The following is a 24,594-nucleotide window of genomic DNA, read 5'->3' on the forward strand; positions in this document are numbered from 1 at the left end:
GGAGGTTAATGAGTTTAATTCTGCTCCTGGTTCATAGAACCAATAAATGCATCAGTGGAAACAAACTGCAGCAGAGTTGCAATACTGCCTAAAATTCAAATTCAAGTTCAGGCTTGCACATTCCCCCATCCCCTTCCCAGGGGCCCTGGGAGCTGCTCCTGCCCCTCTGGGAGATGCTGAGGCCACGTGCTCTCCCTGGCACCTGTGCCAGGCAGGACTCCCTGGGCTCTCACTGGAACAGAGGAAAATCCTTAAATAAGAGGCTCCACAAAGTAAACTTTGATATTTACAATCTGTGAGGACCCAGGAGGTTTTGTCCTCCCACGTGTGTGGGTTTTGGGTTACACTCCTTTTTACTGGGTCTTCAAAGCAAAGGAAATGTTTGAATTCTTCAACAAAACCCGTGGACTGAAGTTGCTGGAGCAAGGAATTTGCTGTAAACAACCTGGCCCCAGCTGTGCTCAGCCTGCACACGTGGGAGGAGCTGTGGGACCCTGCAGGCTGGGCAAACCCTTGGCATACCCTTCCCATACTCACACAAAATGCCATGAAAATTTGAAAAAGCAGAAGAGAGAAACCTCCCATTTTCAAGCAATTAATGAAGAAAAAGCAGGAATACCGTGGCATTCCACCTCAGGCAAGCAGTTCTCAGAGCTCCTGCTCCCCCACAGGGAGAGGGAGCAGCACAAAGGTTTGGTGAAACAAAATCCTGCTGGTGGGCAGTTCCCAGCAATGCTCACAGGGAGCTGCTCCAGTGATTTCCTTTTGGGATCAGGGCTGGCAGGTTCTGGGGCCCCATCCCCAGCAGCCCCTCAGCCCTGCTGAAAGATTCCACCCAGTGCTGAAAACCCCACAGCTCCTTCCTCAGCAGCCACAGCTGCTCCTCCTCCTCCTCCCCACTGGGGAACTCGGGCACACAAAGCTCTGAGGACAAGGTGCATCCCAAAAAACACCCAGGTCATCACCTGAGACTGAACCAACCTCCCTCACCCCCTTCTTTGATAGTAAAAGTTTAAACAGTGCCTTGTAAGGAATTAATTCCTGCACCAATAAAGCCAAACGTTGTGGGATAAAGTGGGAATGAACTGGACTGTCTCATACACTGCACCCATCTCTACACAAGGAATTACTGGAGGAAAAGGGAATCTGAAGGAATTTCTGTACTATCCTGACCCTGTTCTTGTGGGAATAGTGAGCTGTGTGCCCTCACTCCACAGTGGGAATCCCATCCCTGTTTCCAGTGACAGCAGCCCTGCTCTCCCAGCAGAGCCCTGACCTTTCTGCCAGCCCTGCCCTGTCACTGCCCAGGTGCTGAGGTGACCACCCTGCTCCTGCTGCGGGCCCTGGCCAGCACTGCTGGGCAAGAACACAACAAGGAAGGGTGAAAGAAGCAGAAACCCCAGCATGGACCATCTCCAGAAGTCACCACAAAAGCAGGAGGCTGAAAGCCACCCAGAGATGAGGAGACATGGGGTGTCCCCCTGACATGTGACCTGGTGCTCACGGGCTGGCCATGCCCTGCCTCAGTGCAGCACCCCCAGGCCAGAGCAGAGCAAACTCCTCCTCATTGCTCTCATTCTCGCAGCCAGGCCCCTCCATCCCTCCCTCCCTCCCTCCCTGTGCCCAGTCTCTGCAGTCACAGCTGGTTTCAGTCCTGGGGTTGGACCCGTTTGGCAGCGAAATGACCAAACCTGCCCTGCTGGTGCTGGTGCCCTGTCCCTGGCAGTGTCAGAGCTGGAACAGGGGGTTGTACTTCCTGATCTCCTGCAGAAGGCGAGCCTTGTCCATGTTGGCTTCTGCCAGGGCCAGTTTCATGGTCTGGAGCTCCCTCTGCAACTCTGGCACTTGCTTGAGCTGCAGGAGACAAGCAGAGAACAAGGCAGGAGCCTTCAAGGTACACAGTGAGCTGCCCCAAGGAAAACCAAAGCAGGAGCTCCTGGGATCAATTACACAGCGAGACAAAACCACTGCCAGAACTTCTCTTTTTGGGAACCTCTCAACTGCTGTTCTTCCAACAAGGAACTGGACACAGTGGGGAAGATGGAGCCAATCAGAAAAAACAATCCCCAACCAGATTCTAAAAGGGAACAAGTGAGTTCATGCTGGGCAAGGTGCCCTCACTCCTTAAAACACTCATGGGAGCTGGCACAGGCTGCTCCTCGGGGCACTCCCTTCCTGCAGCTCACCACACCTGCCAGGACTGCAAACACACCAAGGCAAAAGAGAATTTCCAGCCTCTGTTGTCCAGGCAGCAGCACTGACTCACCTGCAGCCCACGTGCTCCTGCTGCTGGGGCTGGTGAGACAGACTCTGATGGGGCCTTCTGCTCCTCAGGGACTGACACAGGTTTTTCCTGTTTCACTGAGTCCTTCCCCTGGGAAGCTGGAAAGCAACAGAACCCACTCAGGTGTGGACATTCACCCAACAGGGCTCTCAGAAAAAAAAAAAAAAAAAAAAAAGAACCTTTAATTAATTTATTGCCTTTTTTCTTCCCCCTCTTGTTACACAGGAAAATAAAATTCTCTTTCCCCCTTTAAAATGGAGAACCTAAAAGGTAATAATGGTGTGCTTAAGGGAACACCAGACATGAATTCTCACAGCAGGGAACAGAGGCAGGGACTGCTCCCACAGCAGGAAACACACAGGGACTGCGCCCACCTCAGAGCCCATCGTTCCCAGCAGCAACCCTCACATCCCAGTGTCCTCCAGCACAGCCTGGGGGTGCAGAGGGACAATAAAACCAGATGTGACTCACCTGTGAGATAGAAGACACCGTCATCCCTGCGCCTCACCACGAGGTGATCCATTGCCAAGGTGATGGGGACAGGCCCAGGGGAGGTGGGGTACACTGGGGGGCTGTCATCCTGGAGGAACATGAAGCAGAGAAGGGATGAGCAGCTGTGACAGCTCTTGAAAGGATTTCCCTTGCCTGCAGCCTCCTCAGGAGCAGCGTTCCTGACCAGCAGCACTGCCAGACTCACGGGGGTGAGGCCACCCTAGGGAAAGGCCTGGCTTTATGTACAGGGTGTACAACTACACGCTTCCCTTATATTCCTTATTCATCCCTAGGTTTGGTTTTGCTTTTAGAAGCAAAACCAAACAGTCTTGGGAGAAGAGAAGGCCCCCAGCATTCCCACAGCATCCCTTCCCAAGTGCAACCTTGCAAGTGAGCTCTGCCCTGGGGGGAATCTCTCACCTTCAACGTGAATTTGGCATCCACCACCTCTATCTCCATGGGGATGACCTCTGGGATGATTTCATCCTCCAGGAAGGGTCCCAGGCTGGTGAGGCAGGACGTGCAGAGCTCAGTGCACTGGCTGTGCAGCAGCACCTGCAGGAAGCCGTTGCGCTCGGCCAGCGGCGAGAGGGCGGCCGCGCTCGGACCCGACTGCAGGCGCAGGCACACCTCGGGCCGGGGCTGCCCGGCCCCAGGGCTCGCTGCCTTCTCCACACCTGGGTCTCCTAGAGCTGGGGCAGAGAGATCTCGCTGCACAACGGGGCCAGTGATCAGGTACCAGTCAGAAAGGGCATCGTGGAAAGCCCATCTCAGTCCAAAAGCAGCCAAGTGACCTTGGTCTGACATCACCCCTCACATGGGAGAAATCCCAGTTTTGAAGGACTAAGAGCTCACATCACTGAACTGGCACTGGAGCTGCATCATTTAAGGTCCCAGGCACATCCCTCTCTCACCACACTTTAAAACTGGCCCCTGTTTTGCATGGGCAGGACCTGGCCCAGTGCCCCACTCACCCTCCACAGCTGCCACAACTCTGCCCCCCAGACCTGTCCCAGCCGCCCTCCAGAGTGCCCCAGCTCTGCCTCCACAGCTGACCCAGTGCCCTGGTTCACCCTCCAGAGCTGACCAGCCTTTCCTCATCCCTGGGCTCCACCATGGCCACTGGCAGGACTGGGAAAGGAAGGATCAACAGCCTGGGAACTGCTCACACTTCCACTTCAGGTTTGGAGCTGCTTTTGGTTTTGTTTGGGTTACATTTTTGGAGTGTTGAGGGGGATAGTTGATTGTTTTCAAGTTTGTCTTGTTGGGGTTTTTTTAAATTCAAATTTAGGGGAAGTACTGTAGACCCAAAAGTATTTTTCTCAGATCAGGAGTAACTTCATGGCTTCCCTAGACAGCTTTATTCAATTTTAAATTCATTTTATGCATCCTCAGCAATTTAAAAAACCCCAATCATAACTTAATGGCTTCCCTAAACAGCTTTATTCACTTTTTAAATTCATTTTATGCATCCTCAGCAATTTAAAAAACCCCAATCAATGACTACAAAGCACCACAGAGCCTGACTGTGTAGACACTTGGAAACATCTTTCAAATGCCAGATCTGAACCCTCACACATGAGTTGTGTTCAATCCTAACCACCCCAAACACTGAGGCCCCAGTTAATGGAATATTCCCTGAGGGAGGATGATATAAAAGTTCTACCAGTGCAGCTGAGTCCCAGAGCAGCATCTTACCCACGTAGCCACGCAGGAACTGCCACATGCCAACGTTGTTCAGCTGCTCTGGAACCACGTTCATCACTTGTAAAGCCACAGACAAATCATCTCCTTGTACCTCTACTGCACAGTTCACATCATTCATCTTCAGCACGAGGACAGACACCTGAAACAGCCACCAAGAGCTCATTGGTTACAGCAAACACCTCCAGAGCCCCTCAGGGACAGAATCCCAGTGCCAGGCACTGACCAGCTGCAGACTGGGGTCTTCACTCTGGGACGTGGAGCTGTTCACCTCAGGGGACACTCCACCCTCGTCCTCTGCCACCAGGCTGCTTCTGCTGCCCGTGTCATTGTGGGCCTGGGGAAGCTGCCCTGAAGAAAGGGGGTCCAGGCTGGGTTCTGAAATGGAAGTAACAACAACTCAATTCCATTTCTTTTTCTGGAAGTCCTGACATCAGCATGTGCCTGAACCTCTGGCCTCTCTGGAGGTACCATCCTCTGGAGATCCATCTCTCTCCAGCTTCTAAGATGAGCTTAAGTAACACAGGGTTGAAGTGAAAGATGTCCAGAGTACCCAGTATCCAACCAGCCCTTCCTAAATGCTCTGTACCACCCACCACCAGCACATCACAGCCCCTACAGCCCTCAGGACACCATTGGGACATTCAGGGTCACCCCACACTGATTCACCCTCCTCATCTCAAGGAAAAGGCACCTACAAAAGCAGAAAGAGCCACTGTGAGGCACCTCCTTAAGCCCTTCAAAAACAAGGAGCAGCAGAAGCGATTCCACAGGAGCACAGGATGAGCTGCCTGCGGCACAAAGCATCACCCCTGTGAGAGGAGGGTGGGGACAGAAAAGGCCAAGGGCTTTACCAGAGTCTGTGAGCATCACGAAGCCATCACTGCCATCACTGTCCACGGACAGCCCGTCCTCAGGGCCACTCCCATCCACGGATGTGGTGTCAAAGGAATGCTGGGATGAGGTCCTCTTCATGGAGAAGAAACGCATCCGGCCGCTGCCTGCCCCGCCCGGGGTCACCGCTCCCTCCTCTGCTTTGGGCACAGAATCCCTACAAAAAACCCAACAAAAGCCAGGGATAAAGGCAGGCAGCTGAGCCTGCAGATTATCTGAGTGTTGGGCTGGTCTCTGACCACTTGCAAGTCAGATTCAGAATCCTCAGAACAGCCCCAAGAGATGAACACTTAACCCATCTCCAGTCCAGATACAATGGACAGAAAGGGAGTGGAGGTCCTCTGTGTCCCCCTCCTGCAGCTCAGGAACCTGCCCTGCTCACCTGGCCGGGGGCAGGGACAGCATCCTCTGCATGGTGGAGGTCATCTTGTCCCGGCTCAGGCTCAGGGCATCCTTGGTGAGGGTCATGGCCTCCTTGGTGAGGTCCATGGTGGCGTGCAGAGCTTCCTTCGTGGCGTCCTTGGTGATGTGCAGGGCACTGGAGAGCTCCTCCTCGATGCTCCGCAGCGGGATGAGCTCTGCCTGGCCATTGAGGGCGACTCCTCCTCTGCCCGAGGGCTGCGTGTCCGAGGCTGGGCTGGAAGGGAGAGCAGGGGGGCTCTGAGGGTGGCTGCTGGTCTCTGCTGGTCTTTCTGCAACCAGGGCTTCCACAGCTTCGTGTGCTTCCTCTATCAAGCCTTTCTCCTCTGCGCCCTTACCGCGGGGAGCTGCGCCCAGCGCTCCGTCGCTCGCGGACCTCGGGAGCCTCTCCAGCTGGACACTGGCACCCGTGTCCTGGATCCCACTGTCCTCTGGGAGCTCTGAGGTGCTGCCTAAGCCCTTCTCTGAACTGCTCTCTGATTTCAGCTCCTTCTCTTCAGCTGCCAGCCCCTCCTTGCTGTCTGAGGGTGATAGCTCGGACTCGATCAGGCTGGTTGTGTCCGAGTCCAGGGACCTGGGTTCCACGACAGACCCTGGAGCAGGGGTCATGAGCAGGGCCACCTCAGCACTGTGGAACATAACTCCCACACAAGCAGACATGGGAGCTAAAGGAGACCCAGTCACTTCCTGGGTATCTTGGGCCAGCTGCTCCTGTAGTGCTTGCAGAACTTCCTTCATCCTGAGCAGCACCAAGTACTGGTAGTGGTTGAGCCGAACTTTGACATGGACAGAGGAGGACATGAGCACGTGGATATCAGCAGAGGCTTCCAGCTCTTTACTGTCTACTCCATCATCAACTTCAGAGTCAGATTCTCCCAAGACATCCATCGTGTCTGGAGCCTTATAGATATTCCTCAGATCCTGGTCAGTCTTTGATCTTTGACAAACACCATGTTCTCTGGAGAGGTTCTCCTTCTTGGAGTGGTTGCTAAAGCTGGCAGAAGGCTTGATTTTCACCTCAGAGGTGGCCAGCTCCTGTCGTTTAGATATCTGAGCTTGCCCCCACCTCTTGGGCAGGCAGGCCCATAAGGAAAGGGGAAAAGGATCAATAAAGCTAAGGGCTCTGCCCTTGGAGCTTTCAGCACCCTCAAATCCCAGGGAGAGCTCACTGAAATTAACAGACCACAGATCCTCAGAGGCAGAGGTTTTGTGAGGCAGCTGGGGAAAGCCTGGGTGCTTCTGGGGCCTGTCATCCACGTGGTAGGCGTGGCGCAGGAACAGGGTGTGCAGGAGGCTGAAGCTGTCCTGCGCCCGGGGGAACTCGGCGTAGCTGGAGTGGAAGAACTCCGAGCCCGCGAATTTCCGGAAGAGGCTCTGGAGGTCCTGGCAGCTGCAGGAGGGAGCGTGGCGGGTGTTGGTGGCTGTCACCTCTGCCATGCAAACACACAGGGCCTGTGGCCGGTCCCGGTGCTCCGTGACTTTCTTATCCACGGGGATGCTGAGCTGCAGGGGGAAGAAAGGTGAGACAGGAATAGCAGAGGTTAATTCTGGATGAGAACTCCAGCACCAGCTTTACTGCCCACAGACCAAACAAAACCAACACAAGAGGCAGACAGAGCAAAGTCAGAGGAAGGCAGCAGGTTTGTCTCCTCGTTATGGACTCAGCTATCTCCTGGTCTCATGTTCCTTTCACAGAGAGAACACTGAAGACTGGGAAAGGAAGGAAAAGAATGGTACCTTCAGCCTGAAGCCATCCAGCCGGACATCCACGTGCTCATCCCGCTTGCCTGAGTCCTCCAGCTTGTAGATGGCTTTGAACTGCTCCAGGCTGCGACACAGATCCAGGCAGAAGAGGTTTATCCAGAGCACACTTGGTGTGTCCAGGGTGAGCATCAGGCCATTCAGCTGCATGTACAGGTTTGGGCATGGAACTAGAAGGAAACAGATTAATGATAGCAGGAAAGGCCCCTCGTGTGCTCTGCAGCTCAGAGCAGAACCTGCACTGACAGCACCAATGCAGGGGCTTCACCACCCCTGGGAGACACATCTCAGAAGGAGAGCTGCTGTGGTGCACCCAGAGTAATGAGGTGACCCGTTGGGACAGCACCCAGAGCACCTCATGGCCCTGCTCCAGGGCTCCCAGTAAGGCTGAACCCCAGGAACTGGGCAAACAGCAGCTGCTGCAATTCCTTCCTGCATGCACAGCTCTGCTTCCACATTGTACACAAAGTCCACCCCACCTTCCCACAGGCAAAAAAAAAAAAAAAAAAAAAAAAAAAAAAAATTTGGATGGCAAACATCAGAAAATTAAACAACAATGCACAGAGAATATCTAAAAGGGTTAACACATCCAGACCATTGATGACTCTTTAAGAAACTTGTGAAAGAAGGTGCTAACCTTGATGTATTACCTGGAAAGTCCTGATTGTCAGGGAAGTAATATTCTGTGAATTCAATATGGATTGCAGAGACCTGGTCAGGGAGTTTGAAGATTTTTCTACTACAGGACAGCAAGGTGGAGGGTTTCTTACTTTGCTGCCCAGCTGTAGAGACCTGAAAACAGAAGGAAATGCAGCGGTGCAGAACTCAGACTTGGCAAACCCAAGTGCCCCAGTGACCCCACAGTTGCCTGTATTCCATCTGCCTCATTTACACATCAAACATACACTGCTTTCAAGCAAAAACATCATTTTCTTCTACCTGCTGATATTGCCAACTCCTCTCCTTTGAGGGAATTTAGCTCTTTGTGTCTCCTGTCACTGCTAGTAAGAGCTGTGACAAGCAGAATTAGGTGACATGAGCAAACAGAACAGAAATCTATTACAGCTGTCTGCAAGATCAGCAGCACGTTGGCAAGTCCATCACAGTATCTGGTGCTGCAATGAGCAAAACCAGCTCTTGGATGGACACAGGGCACATGGATGCAGGGCCTGATCCAGGGCAGAAAACTTTAGGTGAGACTTACTCCTCCTTTGTTAAAAATCCACATCCTCACTGACTTCTCAAAGGCATGAAATGTTTTACACTGGGCCTGCCTAATGCTTGGTGTAAGCTGAGATAGGAACAGAGGGCAGAAACCTGTGGTTATACAGTTCCCTCTGAACATTAAAATTTCCAGCAGTTTAAAAGGGTTTAAAGTTTTACAGACAACACCCTAACAGCACTTAGGTTCTCCGGGCAGCATTTCGGATGTAAGATTTGCATGATTCTTTCAATCCTATCTTGAATCACGTATTGAATGACATCATTTCCTTTCTGGAAGTGCCACTGCCACGTGCAGGCAGTGCTGAGGTCCCCACCTGGTGCACATCCAGGTCATCCACGCGCACCACCACGCAGCTGGAGCGCAGCCGGTGCCAGGGCGGGTGCCGCAGCCGCGGGAGACTCCTGGGGGGAGCCCGGCCCTTCTCTGGGGGGCTCCTCTGGGCACTCTGGGGAGGCTCTGTGGGGACACACAGAGGGTTTTAGTCACCTTCTTTGCACCGTCAGTACCAACAGCTCTGTGCTTACTGAGCAGAACTAACAGGCCCAGAATTAGAAACGGATGAACGCAGCTGGGCAGGAGGAACACTCAGGACTTTTGAAGGAAGAACACTGTGAAAGGTGAGTCTGTTCTGTGGCAAGAGAACACATTCCTAAACCAGGTCTCAAGTATGTAATTTCATCCTTGTATCTTATGGAGAAACTCAACAATAATCCACTGCAGCCTGTCCATCCTTGCTGCAGTGCTCTGCCAGCCACTTTCCTTTGCCATTATATTTATGATTTTTAGAGTGCTATGCATTCCTGCACCAACAAACCAGCCTGCTCAGGTGGGGACAGGCAACTAAAGATTTTGCTGGATGGAGCAAAATTGGTACCACCTCCTGCTTCACTGTTTTTTCAAATTCCTTTACCTGGTTTCTTTTTGAAAGGGGAAAGTGGAGTCCCGGCAAACACAGGGTCTGTTTCTTCATAAAGCTTCTCCATCTTGCTTTGAAATTCACTGACCAACTTCTTTGCCCACTGTCCCCGAGTCTCCATTGCTTCACTGTACCTCACCCAATGCTTGCAGGCATCTCCTGCAGAAAAGCAAACATCCCAGCTTTAAAAATGCAGTTTCTTTCTTCTGGTCCAGCCTTCAAGTATAGAAGAGTTCTTTAAACTCCTTTTTTACCCCTCTCCTCAGGTTGTGAGGCCACAGGCTCCCTACCTGCCCTGTGGAAAGGATAATAATCAAAAGCCATCCTCCTGAAGGTCAGCTGGATGGCACCGCCCAGCATCCCATGCTTCAGAGCACCTGTGAGGAACAGAGCAGAGGAAACCAGTCAGCTCTGCAATCCAAGCCCTGACCCAGGAGAATTCAGAACCACCTTGCTCTGACCACCACCACAGCCAGGATTAGGGTACCATCTTTAGGAATCTGCACCAAAACCTTGTCCCAGTCCAGGAGGAGGACACCTGAATCAACGGTTTATATGTAAGAACCAGGCCTGGAAACTCAAATCCCAAACTACAAAACCCCAGTGCCTTCCAACCCTCTTCCAGCCACAAAATCACTGTCTCAGCCGTTGTTCTTCCCTCTGCTGCTGTTTTCCTCCTCCTGACCTGCCTCCCGGGCGTGGCTGTCATCGCAGATGTGCAGGTCCAGGCGGGAGATGAGCAGGTGGTAGGAGGATTCCTTCATGTCGTGCTTGTCGAAGTACTGCCCGATGCTGCTGGCGTTGGGGCTGGCCCCAAAGGGCTGAGCCCAGGACTGCTGGGCACTGGGAGCAGGGGGGGTGATCTGTGGGAGAGGGACAAGCTCAGTGAGAACTCAGAGAGAGGGAAAACACAGAGGTTGTAATGCAGTTAATCAACTCGTGCAAATCTTCCAGCCTCTAAGGCATTGGGTTATAGGACTGAATTGGGGTTCCCAGGATCTGGATCCTCTCCTGTGCTCCCACCTTTGTCTGGGGCTCTGCCAGCTGCATGCACTTCTCTTGGAAGATGTTTTTTAAGAGTCCTGGGCAAAAAGGGCCAAGCATTCCCCATCCCTCCTGTGCAACTCACTGCATTATGTGTACATCCCTGCTTCCCTGGAGCTTCCAACTCCAGCAGAAATATTCCTCTTCCCTCATCCTTGACTTGGAAAATATATTTCATTGGCAATGAATCCCCCTCATGTGGTCACCTCATTACCCCACAGCAGCCCACAGTCCACATGACACTGACCTGAGTTCCCATCAAGGAAAATGCTGTGAATATGGGCCAGATGCCACACAAACAGAAACTGCCCTTTTCCCTGGCAAACCAACATCCAAACTCACCTGCACAGACTCTGGTGCCAGGCTTTTCCTCTGCTGAGCAGATTTCTCCATGGCTTCACTCAGAGACTCAGCATATTTCATCATTGCTTTCAGCTGAGAGTCTGTCAGCACCCAGAGCAGGTCATCCAGCAGAAACATCAGCTTGGAGGCCACCACGTTGCAATCTTTGGTCTGAAAAAGAAAGGAGTTATGGACTTCAAAAATTGCCCACACAGATGGAAGCAGAAAGAAGGGAGGCTGCTGTGAAACTCCTCTGAGAGATGGTATCTGGTGCACATCCACAGCACCTCCTCTCAGATGGATAGCAGTCAAAGCCACCTCCTCTTTAAGAGACAAATTGCTCAAATTGCTCGCTGCTTAATTCATTTTTTTTTAAATCATCACATTTCCACTGACAGCTAAAAATCAGGCTTTCAGCTCCCAGTAAGGGGATGACAGCTCTCCTTAGGATGTTCAAACAGATTGAAAAACTCACTCCATCCACGAGATCCTCCCGTGGGAAAGAAACTGCTTTGACATTTGGTAAGAACACAGCTGTCTCTGACAGAAAACATGGAGAGATACATCAGTTTGGGCTCAACATTTCTGAAGGGAGAAAAGAGCTGTTGAGGACTGTGGGAGGAAATATTCATCATTTCTGCACCAGGCAGTGAGACCACAATCCTGCAAAGCATGGAGCAAACTCTCACCCTTCTCTTGAGAGAGATCTGGATCCTGCCCTGGTTGGTGATGAGTCTCAGAGGAGTGGTGACAGGATCCTGATCCCCGTTTTCCGTGGCATCTGCCTCTATCCGCAGGGTCTGCCAGGTGAGTTCCTTGAACGTCAGAACCTGCCCAGGAGGAGAAAAACAGGAAAATGCTGAGATTTTCAAAACTTCAAGGATTCAAAAAAAACCCAAAGCACTCACAAGACATGAAATGAAACAAGGAGAAGTCATTCATCAAGGCCTCACCTCTCCCCTCTGCGGGTCCGTGATGCGGGTGAGGCGCAGGTCACTCTGCTGCCAGTTGGGGTTGACACTGTAGCCCTGGAGCTGCCACAGCTCAAAAGAAGCATGAAAGGCCTTGGAGTGAATCTTGATGGTGATGGAATTGACAACAATAAACATCCCCTCCACGACCTTCTCAGCAAAGCCATATTCACTGCAAAGAGAAGATCCCCACGTGTCACGACGAGAGGCCTGGCAGAGGTGAGGCTCACACAGAGGTTTATAAGCAACAGCAAAGGCACTTAAACCCGAGAGCAGGGACACCAGGGGTGAATCAAGGAGAACAGCAGCCCCCACACCCCAGCAGGAGGGCAGGGAGAAGCTGCAGGGCTTGGGGTCTGACCTCTGTCCAGCAGCAAGAGCGATGGGGGACTGTCCATTGGGCGGCCGAGGCTCCTCACACGTCCTCATCTCCACCTCCACCTTGTCCAGGTACTGCAGAGACACAGCGTGGGAGCCATGAGCACCACACCAAGCCTCAAGCCCTGGGGTGAGATTCCAGGGCAGGGACAACCAGCTCTGGAGTCTCAATGCTCCAAGAGTCTCATGTGTTAAAGCTCTCACACCATCAGTGTCAGTGGGTAACCTGAAACACCAGGAGTGGGAAAACAACCAACAAAAAACAGGCACAGGGTGGCCCTGGACTTCCCTGAGAGCTCATCTGGCTCCATCCTGCAGTGAAATGAGGGACTCACAGGATGGTGCTCATGGCCCTATGTGCTAAGGGCCTGGAGGATTCAGGTCCCAAGAAAATTTGAGCACTTGATTGTTTCCCTCTCCAGAATTTTTCTCAAGCAGAAGAGATTAAAAAGAGTGAAGAAGAAAAGGAAGAAAAGAAGGAAGGAAAAATGGAGAAAGGAGGGAAAGAAGACAAGAGAGGCAACATTACCAGGCAGATTGGGTGTGTTTTCAGCTTTGTCCACTGGATCTGAAACGATAAAGTTGAGGTTATCAGAGTGCTCTTTGCATTGGAAAGTTTCAGAAATTGCAGGAAAATTTCTCAGCCCAAACTCTGAGTCCCATTTCTCTGAGAAATGTCTGCAATGTCTCATTGTATCCAGGTCAAACAAGACACAAACAAGGGAAAAGACATTCCAGACACCAGATCTACAAACCTAGCTGAGCTTTTGGATCTCATATATCATCAGGAGTAACAGATATTCTGCAGGTCAAATTCTGCTGTGGGGAACATTCCTGGCCTTTAAGAGTTTACAACTAACTGCTGCTGTTACTGGAAGTCACACAACTCTTTTGAAGACTGTGCACAAACCAAAAAGCTCCTTTTTATTTTCATACAGCAACGTTCACTCTGCAGTTCTTGTAGGAGGGAGAACAAATGTTTGTTACTAAACCGAGCAGATCTGACTCTAAAAACAGAGCACATCAGATGAGTAAGACAAGCTCATTTTTACTGTCACTTGGCAGAATAGAATCATATTTCTTTTATAGAAAGTCTCTTTGATGTCCTTAAAACTTCTGAGTTCATGTAATGCAACAGTGGTTAGTACCATATGCAATGAAACAACCTGACTTATAACAAGTAAAAAACCACTTTTTTTTTTTCTCAAAAAAGCACAAGGAGGAGGAATTTGTAAAAGTTCAGTGTGCAAAGTGCAAGTCCATGCACAACCTCAGCGATTCTGCCTGTAAATGGATAACTTCATCCATCTGAAGTTGTTTCTGCTCACCCTGATGGAGGCCTTGTTGCAGTAGACCCGGGTGATGGCGAGCCAGGTGGGCAGCTCCAGAACATTCTGCAGCACCTCCTCATCCAGCTCCAGGTTGGTCAGCTGCCCCTGACCCTTCAGTGTGCTTAGGTTGATTTTGTCTGGAGAGAGATTCTTGGTAAACCTACAAGGGGAGAAAAAGGAAACTCACAAACAGCCCCCAGCAAAGCTGCTGAGACTGCAGGAGCATTTCAGAGCTATTTTAATACCAGTTTGCTGTTTTCTTAAACCCTTTCTGACATTTTTAGACCCAAAGCAAGTTGGTCGCTCCAGAAAAAAAACCAAACATTTCTACACTTTGACATTTGGAGGATTTTTTTTTTTTTATTGTTTTAAACTAAATTCAGGTTTGAGAAACTGAAAATTTCCTTCCAAAGCTCTGGATCCTGGAAACCTGCAAAACTGCCCTAGGACAAAACCAAAGAAAACCAAAGCCAAACTGCAACATCTCAGCAGTTTTACTGCCCCCAGAATTGCCGTGTCAGCGGTGGAAAGTTTAATTCTCTAGATTCTTTTCACCCAGGAAAGCAAAAGATCATTAATGAACGACTTTTGTGGCTGTCTCTTTTTAACACCAGCACTGCAGCCCAGCCTGCTCTCTGGTCAGCAGGGCCAAACAGCACCTCCCCTCCCAGACACAGCCCCAGCTCTCTCCTCTGTTTTCTCTGCTTGAAATTCCTCCTCCCCAGGGCTGCCAGTGCTCACCTCCCCTGGGTGCAGCCCTTCACATCCCTCATGTGCCTGAGATTTCAGTGTCATGGATCAAACACTTGCAGCAGGACTGCTCGAGAGCAGAGGATGCAGGTGGGAAAGCCTCGGCCTTGAATAAAAGCAGAGTGGCCCCCAAGGAACCAGAGGAGCCAGGTCAGAGGGCAGCAGATCACAGAGGCTGCGCAAGTGTCACCAACACTTCTCCATGCCAGAGAACCCCTCTGTGGCAGCAAAACCCCTCCTGTCTCCATCAAACCCCTCTCCAGTGCAGGACCTGCCTCCATGGGAGCAGGGGGCTGCATTCCAACATCACTGGATTCAAACTTGAGGAGTTCCTGCCAGACAACTTTCCCACCACCGAATCCAGGGCTTATTTCACACATTCCTCCATGCCAATGCTAATTCTCATTCTGTACAGTGGTCCAGAAGGCGGGATGGAAAGAAAGCCCCTATTGTCAGCCTAAGCTGGAGCAGGGTTCCAGTCACACTCTGCCCCTGCACCCACAGTGTGGGCACTGCTCTGGGAGAGGCACGAGGGGCTTCTGCAACAGCCACAGCTCCAGGAGCAGAGGAGCAACCAGAGCCACACTGCCAGCATGCAGCTGCTGCAGCCGCTGAAGGAGCTCGGGGTGTAGCACAAACCTGGCTGAGGCACTGGAGCAGCAGCTGAGCCATCAGCCCAGGGCTTCCAGGGGCAAAGGGGCCTTTCCAGACATTTTGCTGGAAGAGAAAGTCTGACAGATGTGTTGAGATGTTGGTGTCAGCCCTGTGCTATTGATGTAGCAGCGCTGGAAGGGGAGGCAGCACACAGCTGTGAGTTTGCCCACTGCTGCTCCTCCCCTGCAGACAGCTCCTGTCCCTGCTGTCCCCTCCCTGCCCTGAGCCACAGGGACACGCTGCCAGCTCACACCAAGTTTGCACCACCTGCCAGGCTGCACATTCCCTTCAAACTCATCACTCCCTCTAACCAAAGGCTTCTTGTTTGAACACGCCCAGGGAGGCGGCTGAGGTTAACCTGGCTTCTCAGCATCAGCACCAAGAAACTGAAAATTGCAGAGTGTGCTCCAACAGCTGCTCCACTGGCAGGGAATCCATATGATTTGGGCCTGGAGTCCTGCTGTGAGCACCCACAAACCCAGACACGGCTGAAAATGAGAGCAAACACCTGCAGAGGCAATCCAGGGGCACCCTTGTGTTGTGTCAGAGAAGCAGCTCTGCTGAAAGCTGATGTCACCGTGTCTGCCTAGGATTGGATGCTGAGAATAAACCAAACACAACATGGACAGGTAGGTAACACCCAGCACTTGAGCTCAAAAGCTGGTGTGGGCAGTGATCAGCTCCCACTGGCTGAGTTTTCTCACACCTGCACTGAAGGATCATCTCTGGGCTGGGAGCCTCATCCCAGGATAAGAGTGCTCAGAGGGGAAGCTGCTTTCAGCTGGTAATGCAGAGGAAAAGTACAAGTGTTTCCTACAATTCTATACTGTCAAGTCTCTAAAGGGAGGGAATGATGCTTAAGCTTTTTATATCTTTTTCATACATTTGTAGTTTTGTAGATTGCTAATGCACGGCTGTAGCTCCAGTAGTTTTCCTACCCTTTTCCCCTAGATTTTAGAACAATAAGCTGACCTTCTAAACACATTCCTGAAATGTTGTTTAGTCTTATTCCAAGGAGGGGACCTAAAATAAGGCATAATAAGAAGTGGGGTAGAGAACCCCTTGGACCAATTCCAAGGGGCTGACCCAGGGATAGGTTACTGGGGCAACTGAATCTCCTCTAGGATGTACCTGTTAGATATCTTAATTAATTAACATTATAAAATGTAGAAATTCAGTTCTGGGTGTTCCCATCACCACCAGGACACCTGGAAGCTTCCAAATAAAGGTCTGCTTTTTCCTTTACTATTCTAATACAAGGGGCTTTTTTCTTTTGATTATAGGCAACACAAGCACATGTCTGAACCAGGGCATCACTTTCCTTTAGTGTGTAGGTGTATCAAAAATACCAGCACACTGTGGAAGAACCAAAGCTGTGAAGCAGGACACAGTCTAGAGTGAGGTATGAAACTTGATCCAGCCAAACCTAGCAACTCTTCATCACCATCTCCAGGGAAAGGCTGCAGAGATCCTGCTGAGCAGGTACCAAACCCACCCCCAGTGCAACCAGGCTCCCTTAAAGAATTCTTTAATGAGGCATTCTATGCACCAAAATGTGCCATTCCTCCCCCAAAGCAGAGCTTACAGACCCCACCCATGATGGGACAACAGAAGCTGGAGGCTCTGGGAAAAAAATCTCAAATGGAAACAGATTCTTTCTTTTAAACCAGGGCCCAAATTTCTCAGGGTATGCTGCCCATTGTCAATCCCTGCTTTTAGCTGCTGCCCTGTACAGGAATCCCAGACTTTGCACTGGAATGATCTCCTCACTGGAGCCACTTCCCCAGCCACATGTCACACAGGGCTTACAGGAGGCCTCAGGTGAGAGCTCCTGAGAACACAGAGCCCACAGGTGCCAGTCTCTGCTGCTGCCTGAGAGGAACTGCTTTGGTCAGTGCCAGGGCAGGAAAAGCAGCGAGAGCAGAACGTGCCAGATGTTTGCTGGCAGGATCTCTCCATTCACACTCACCCACAGCAATGGCCTTGGCAGCAGGGGCTGCTGGCTTAGGGAAAACTGAATGAAAACGGTGGCTATTGGGAAAACTGACACCAGAGGATATTTGCACTTTTTTTTTTCTTTTTTTTTTTTTGCAGCTCCATCAGAAGTCAAGCAGAGCTGAGCCAGTAAACTCACAGGGCAGCACTCCTTTTGAGCCTGCTGGGATTACTCTGACAAAAGTCAACCCTGAAAATCTGTTTGCTCAATCATCAGCTTGACTATATATCAAAACATGATGTCACTACTGAAAACAACTGCCCAGTTCCTCAGCCTGCATATCCAGAGGCCACAAACTCACTGATTGCAAGAGGAATTTGGGTAAATCTGACCGCTGGCCCAAAGCCAGGCTAGAATCATAAATAAATTTATGTTCACATTTGTAGCTGTCTCGCCACGCTGTCTCCAACTGAGCAAATGCACGGACAGATAATGTCAGAAGACATCTGAAATCATAAAACTTCTCCTCAGATCCCTGTCTCATTACCCTGCTGCCACATGGATCAGGAACCTTCTTCTCAAATACTCATTTTCTGCCTCAGCCTCCTCCCTGCAGTCCTGCAGCCATCACTGGCTGTTGTACACAGCCACCACCCCCAGCTCCACACGAGCATTTCTATTAATACCTTTGTCACTATGGCTATTTTGTGGGAGAACTAATTAGCTGTACATCAGTGACCTTGATTTTGCTTAATGACAAGCAAAATCTCCTGGCAGAAGGAAGTGCATGGCTTGTGACACCAGCCACAGCTGCAGGGAGCAGCTGGAAAGTCCCTCCAAACACAGGTAAGGCAGAAAGGAGGAACTGATCAGCTCATGGGAAACCAGCCCAGGAACCACTGGGGTTTCTGCCTCCACAAGGGTCACAGCAAGGAAGAGATGAGGATTTTCTGCTTAGATTTGAAATACAAATATGTAATTTAATCAATTATTACAGGAATTGGACACGGGGGAAAAAAACCCCAACAACTGTATTGTAACCAACACAGATTTGCTCCTTCCCAAAAATCTTTTCAAGTGTTGCCTGGTCTGGTTTTGAACAGGGCATTTAGTGGGATTTCCATCTTCCTTGGGAATATCTTCTACAATCCAAGAATCTCTGTGATGTGACATTTCACCTCAAATTATAACCTCTTATCTCAGAAGCCATATAGCATGTTTACTAGAACAAAAGGTTGATGACTGCTAAAAGGAAAGGTCAGTGACTTTCCAAATCAGGGCTGCTCTCAAGGAAGGCAGCAGCAGAAGCTTTAAGTGCAGCACACATGACTGAGGATGAACTTAAAAATAATTTTGGAGGAAATAAAACTGGGCAAGCAATCAAAACTTCTGTAAAAAGGGAAAAAAATAGCTGCCTCAAAGACGCACAGGAAGAACTAAAAGCTTTTTCAGGAAGAAAAGCCATTTTACCTCCTCGAATTTCTGGTGTTAGCAGGGACCACTCTGTCTGAGAGCGGGCACACAGCTGCTCTGCAGACTTGCACAGGAGGAAGAAAAACTCGCTGAATTAGCAGAGGATGGCACTAATTATTGCAGCATGAGATGGAGTTGATATCACACCCTCTTAGCACAAAGCCATTTAGAGTTTAAGGAAATCCCATCAACACCAAACTGCCCAATTGCTAAGAAGACAGAAAGCAGCATATTTATAATCATCTCATCTCCTGTGCACAGCTCTGTGTACCCCAGCTATCCTTCCCAAGTGGACAAGGGGCCTGAGAAATGCACCCTGCTTGGGTTACAGGGCAAACAGTTTCCACGTAAGGAGGTGCCAGCCCGTCCCACGCTCCTTATCAGGGTGGATTTAGGCACATCTGGTGTCCCTGCTGGCGCCTTTCCATTATCAGCTTTCTGTTTTTCCAGGCTTCAACTGCACTGAATGAAAGGCTGGGCCTCTCAGCCACCCGAAGCCAAACACAAAACATCCTGGTAAGTCATCAGTTGTCTTGGCTCTGTGTTACCTCCTGCAACACAACGAGACCAAGGGAAAGCTTAAGAATTCAATTCAGAGTTAAATTTGCAGGGAGAAAAATCAGCATTTCCAAGGAGCTCAGAGGGAACCATGACACAGAGCAGAATTCCAGCTCACTCCTCCCCAAGGCTGCAGCCTCCCTTGGCACCAAGGACACTTTCTTGTCTCAACAAATATTTCTCTAGAGGATTCTGAACGCTGAGACACCTTGCTTCACACCCACCAGCACCTCAGTGGCTACTGGGAGCCCTGGAAAGCAAACCAGGAACTCAGCTGAGAGGAGAGGCTGGGTCTCTGCCAGGGGCTGAACTCCACCTTCCCTTTGCTATTTCCAGCTCCTCACCAGGACACTCAGTAAAGTTTAAATGCCAGCTGCCCCATGCTCTCAACAAATCCAGAATGCAAACCCTCAGCACTTGCCAGGGAATTTCCCAAACCTAATCCTCAAGCAAATAACAGATGAAATAAAACTAGAAAGAAACCAAATAAATACAAGCACTAGTCCAAAGCTCCACTTCTTCATCCTGCAATCATTTTAGTCTCCAGTGTGCAGAAATAAACAGGTTATTACCTAATTCTGACTCAACTGAGCACTGCAGGGGAGGCAAGGGCTCAGGGAGTCCAGGAGAAATAAGGAAGAAGAGCCCCTCTCCATCAGTGAGGCTGAAGGACTCTGGAGAGGTTCCACAGGGTCAGTGCAGGGCTCTGCAAGCCCAGAGCTGCAGTGAAGGGGCTCTGGCCACACTTTACTCCTGAGCTACTCAAGTGTAATTTACCTCTGCTGCAACAAGAGTCTATTTAGCATTCCAGAAATGGCACACACATCTGGAGCCAAGGAGAAGTGGTTGGAAACAGTTTGCACCCAGCAGCTCCATAAAACTGATCACTTGGTTCCCCCAGCAAAGTGCAGCACAGCCACCATGACTTTCCAAGGGAAGACTTCAGACTCTGTGAAGGGAAAATGCCACGTCCTGTCTGTGCTCACTCCTTTTTCCCACCCTGTCTTGAACAAAGGGAAATCCATGTTACTTTACCCATACTAACTTGGGGTTCTGCCTTGCCATCAATAATTCCGCTATGTTAAAAATTTTAAGAGTAAAAGAAGCCATCAAAATGTATCGGGAAAACAAGATATTTCCAAATTCAAACACTGAGTAAAGTGTTTACATCCAGCCTTACATGCTTTGCTGAGCACAGCCTGTAAGAAGTTAAGACACAAGCTTATCACCAGGGGTTTGGTGCTGCACCAGCAGCAGCTGCTGGGACCTGGCAGAGATCCTTCCTCATAGACTGCCTCATGAAGTCCTGCCACAAACTGCTGCATGCTCTGGATCCACCCTGGGCATGGGGCACCAAAAAGAGGGAAATCCAAGTTACTTTACCCATAATAACTTGGGGTTCTGCCTTGCCATCAATAATTCCGCTATATTAAAAATTTTAAGAGTAAAAGAAGCCATCAAAATGTACCGGGAAAACAAGATATTTCCAAATTCAAACACTGAGTAAAGTGTTTACATCCAGCCTTACATGCTTTGCTGAGCACAGCCTGTAAGAAGTTAAGACACAAGCTTATCACCAGGGGTTTGGTGCTGCACCAGCAGCAGCTGCTGGGACCTGGCAGAGATCCTTCCTCATAGACTGCCTCATGAAGTCCTGCCACAAACTGCTGCATGCTCTGGATCCACCCTGGGCATGGGGCACCAAAGGAACCATCACCTGGAGGAAGAGCACGTGCTGAGCCACAGGAGCAGGAGGCTGTGCAGATGGAAAAGTAACAGTTTCTATCAGCCTTTAACAGCTGGCAGCTCTGTGGTTTCATGCACTTCCCATTGCTGCAACAGCTATTTTAGTCAAATGGTCATCACAGAAATTTCCCTGACCCCTGAAGGAGGACATTAAAACAGCTAAAGCCAGAATTGCAAAGCTGGTCAGAGGTTTTGCTGCCTAAATCACTTGAGATTCTGCAGCTTCCTCAGGCCATTCCCAGATACAGTTTCTTTGCTTTCCTCCTTACCCACCATGCTCTCTAAATTGCTTCCAGGTAATTTATAATCAAGATCAGGAAACTGGGAGAAGCCTGGAGGATTGGTAGTAAGCAAATCTCTTTTATTGGTGGTAGCTTTTCCTGACTCTGAGGGTGTCCCACAGCCCTCAGGAGCTGCGTGTGCCATCCTGTGACTGCAGCAAGGGCACAGCTGCAGCGCAGTGCTCGAGCACGCAGCGATGCTGCAAAACACTTCAGGGCAAGGGAGAGGCAAACAGAGCAGGAATTCAGGGTCTGTTCTCTTACAGCAGTGCCCAGACTGCAGCATTTGGGCAAGAAATCCAAGCTGAGGGGGGAAAGCATTCTTTAGACTCAGGGAATTCCCCACACTCCTGTGCTGGGCAAAGGCAGAGCTGGTGACATGGCCTGACTTGCCTGGTGCAAGCCACAGAGCCCATTCCAATGACTCCTGAATGACACAGAACAAATCCCATCTGCTTGTTAACTCCTCTCTCATTTCTCCTCTCTTCCCTTTTCACCCTACTCTCTGAGGTTCCCAAAGTTATTCCTCAGCTGCAGTTCTCTGGGGTACCTGTCACAGTAAGATACATTTGTGCTCTCCTTCTGCTGTGTTCAGACCTCACCCAAACCCCAGTCCAGCTGCTCCTCTGCTGACACCAGCTTTTATTTCTTCCCAGCAGGACTGCACGTTGCATTTCCTCTGGAAGCCATGTCTGGTGTGCCTGTTACTCCACAAGCTCACAAGCTTCAACACGTGTCCCACAAGAAAACGTCACAAAGCAGCTGTTATAGGCAGCAGGGGATAAACCTCTCCAAGGAAATTAAATAAAAGCCATTTTGGCAAGGATTCCCACTGCAGTGCTGAGAACTCAAATCCCAAAGTGGCACATGAAGTTGAGGCAGTCGGGCTTGTGGATAAACAGGGCCTTTGTCACACCCTGAGAACACGGATCTGCTGCGGCTACGCCGACATGCTTGAAACAAAAAAAAAAAGAAAACGAGAAAGAGCTCCTTTCAAATAGGGCCAGGAAGAGGTAAAGGCAGCTCACTGATTTTATTTTAAAGCATTGGATGTGCTTCCATGGGTAATTACAGGCTGGGGAGCACAGCCATGCTCAGAGCCAGCAGCTCTGGGGGAGCCCCTGATGTTGGGCTCCAAACGCTCCCAGCTCTGCAGCCCTGTGCCCGCCTGGAAGCAGCAAGAACTGAAACCACCTAATCTGTTTGCTTTTCCAGGCTAAATATAGGACAAAGGAGTGAAAGGCACAGATGGCGAAAGCTCTGCAAGTTTTTAGGTTCCCCTGCTCTAGGAATTTAAGCTGCTGAAGCACAACACAAGGCTGAGCCTTGTCAAATACCTTCACAACCGGGCAAAGCCCAGCTGTACTGATCCCAGCTGTACTGATCCCTGCTGGGATCCGGTCACTCACGTGAGGTGGGATCACAGGAACAGTCAGGTGAAACACCTCATTCACATTTCCCTGATCCAGCTGCCTCTCCTGACCGCTTTCTTGCAAATTTCCACATGGAAGAGGGACAAAAACACACCCCCGTGCAGAAAGGACTCCGAGTGGAGACACAACAAAAAGGACAAGGGATTATTTCACATGCAAATGTGAGCAGAATATAAAGGCAGATTAATGATTCAGTAGCAAAATTCTTCCAGGCAAACGAGCGTGGCTGAAAGAAAACCCAAAGGGAGGGTGAAGATGAGGTATTCGGAGGAAACAAAACTGAAACAAAAATAATTAATCTTTTTTTTATACACCATTAAACTGGGTTCAAATTGCATTTCTGCAAAGATCCACAATCCTTGTTCAAGTGAGGGGCAGAATCAGATCAATCACCCAAACAATTAAGTCTGGCTAGCAGGAAAACAGGCAGAGATGCTGAATGTTTTGGGACTCCTTGTTCTCCTTAGAACTACCCAAAGGATACACAGGTGAACACTAAGAACTGGCCCAATCAGAGGGAAAAAGGGGCACTTTGGGTAAGCATATGCTGTAGCAGTGGTAAGGAGAGACTGAAATACAAAATTAAGCAAAAGCACCAGCAAAACTGTATTTATGTAAAGAAAGAGAGTTGTCCATGAGAACACCCACAGGAACAGCACCCAGGGTAAAGCCCAGCTCTGTTTTACCTTCTATCAAGAACTGCTCTCACCCACCTCTCTGTGCTACAAAATACTTCAATGCCTCCGTACCAGGAGGCTGAATCTGTACTGACTGCATCACACCTGTGTGAGGTGAATGAGACAGAAAGCTCAGAAGCTTGGGATGTCAGAAATCCATTTTTAAACCAGCACCCAGAGCAGCTCCATCGCTCCTCCTCTGGGACAGTGCTGACAGGGCTGGAGCATGGAGCAATTGGTGACCCCAAGCCAGACCCTGCACTGCCCACTCAGGGTGTGTGGGGATGGTCTGGGGCTCCACACACCTCAGAGGGATGGGATTCATGGATCACACCAGCACTGAGCCCACACAGGTCACTTCAGACCCCTCGCTGTGCACCTGAGCGCGTCCAGCAGCAGGGATGGAAAGGACCTGCTCAGAAAGCAGAGGACAAGCTCTGTGCGGTGCTGTGGCCTCACCTGCACCCTCACGGGCACGGCAGCTTTCTGTTCACGCTCCTGTGACCCCGCAGCGATGCAGAGCGAGGTGGTGCCCGCAGCCATGAGATAACACAGGCAGCTCTTTCCTCGCCGTGAAGGGAAACTGAGGCACCGCTATGTGCCCGGGGCCCGCCCCGAGCAGCCGCGGCCGCATTTCCCGGCAGAGCCTCACGCCGGGAGCACCCGCTTTTCCCCAACGCCCCTCGCAGCGCCTCGGACGAACTTCACAGAAAATGACGGCATACAATGCCAACACCTCGCTAGAGCTCGTGTTCCCCTCTCGCCTCCCGAGCTTCCACTGCCGCCGCCCGCGGCCCAGGGCCGGCACGGCCGGGCCGCGCTGGGCACCGACACCGGGGCAAAGCCGGGCTCCGACCCCGAGGAGGGGCGGCAGGGCCCCTCCGGGCAGCCTGGGCCCGCTGCCCCCGGACACCACAGTGGACACGGCCTCGGACACCCCCTGACCCTCGGACACCCCCTCCGGCCGGCGGCTCCACAGCCCGAACGGGCCCTCAGCCCCCCGGGCCCGGCAGCTCCCCACCGGCGCGGCCCCGCCGTCCCAAACCCCCAGGCCCGGGCTCTCGCCCCCCGCAGCCCCCCGGGAGGAGGATGAGGAGAATGAGCAGGATGAAGAGGAGAAGGAGGAAGAGGAGGGGGCGCCTCACCGGGAGAGGTGCTTCAGGATCTGCTTCTTGATGATGCCCGCCATGCCGGGCCGGCGGGTCAGGCCCGCGGGCGGCGGGACCCCATCGCGCACCGCCCGCTCCGCACCGCCCGCCCCCGGCCGGCCCCTTCCCGCACGGCCCGCCCGTGTCCGCGCCGCCCCCGGCCGGCCCCTTCCCGC

The 24,594-nt window shown here is 51.1% G+C and overlaps 1 protein-coding gene across 4 annotated transcripts; it reads right to left on the reverse strand.

The window, feature by feature from the left end:
- On the reverse strand, positions 1 to 24,594 carry UHRF1BP1 (UHRF1 binding protein 1). Of its 4 annotated transcripts, none has more exons than XM_041427024.1 (21): positions 24,416 to 24,594; positions 13,760 to 13,922; positions 12,961 to 12,999; positions 12,415 to 12,506; positions 12,036 to 12,225; positions 11,772 to 11,912; positions 11,083 to 11,253; positions 10,382 to 10,559; positions 9,987 to 10,073; positions 9,691 to 9,855; positions 9,094 to 9,236; positions 8,206 to 8,347; positions 7,532 to 7,725; positions 5,757 to 7,297; positions 5,335 to 5,531; positions 4,707 to 4,858; positions 4,475 to 4,622; positions 3,197 to 3,468; positions 2,756 to 2,864; positions 2,267 to 2,430; positions 1 to 1,854 (listed from the first exon to the last, which is right to left on the reverse strand). In XM_041427024.1, exons 1-21 carry the CDS (start codon positions 24,457 to 24,459, stop codon positions 1,729 to 1,731), a joined length of 4,458 nt encoding a protein of 1,485 aa, XP_041282958.1. In that variant the 5' UTR covers positions 24,460 to 24,594; the 3' UTR covers positions 1 to 1,728. The 4 variants fall into 4 exon arrangements, with proteins under 4 accessions (XP_041282958.1, XP_041282956.1, XP_041282959.1 ...); XM_041427022.1 differs by having other exon boundaries at positions 2,267 to 2,382; positions 24,416 to 24,579; XM_041427025.1 differs by lacking the exon at positions 1 to 1,854 and having other exon boundaries at positions 2,292 to 2,432; positions 24,416 to 24,579.

The sequence above is a fragment of the Onychostruthus taczanowskii genome, unplaced genomic scaffold, assembly GCF_017590055.1.
Source record: "Onychostruthus taczanowskii isolate IOZ18803 unplaced genomic scaffold, ASM1759005v1 scaffold97, whole genome shotgun sequence".
Classification (NCBI taxonomy): Eukaryota; Metazoa; Chordata; class Aves; order Passeriformes; family Passeridae; genus Onychostruthus; species Onychostruthus taczanowskii.

Excerpts from the sequence above, each read along its gene's own strand:
- UHRF1BP1 (XM_041427024.1), bottom strand. The coding sequence starts at position 24,459 with ATGGCGGGCATCATCAAGAAGCAGATCCTGAAGCACCTCTCCCG. Across the intron at positions 10,074-10,381 it reads CAGCCACGCCCGGGAGGCAG|GTGCTCTGAAGCATGGGATG; the intron begins GTCAGGAGGAGG and ends TGTTCCTCACAG. Across the intron at positions 7,726-8,205 it reads TGACAATCAGGACTTTCCAG|TTCCATGCCCAAACCTGTAC; the intron begins GTAATACATCAA and ends GTTTCCTTCTAG.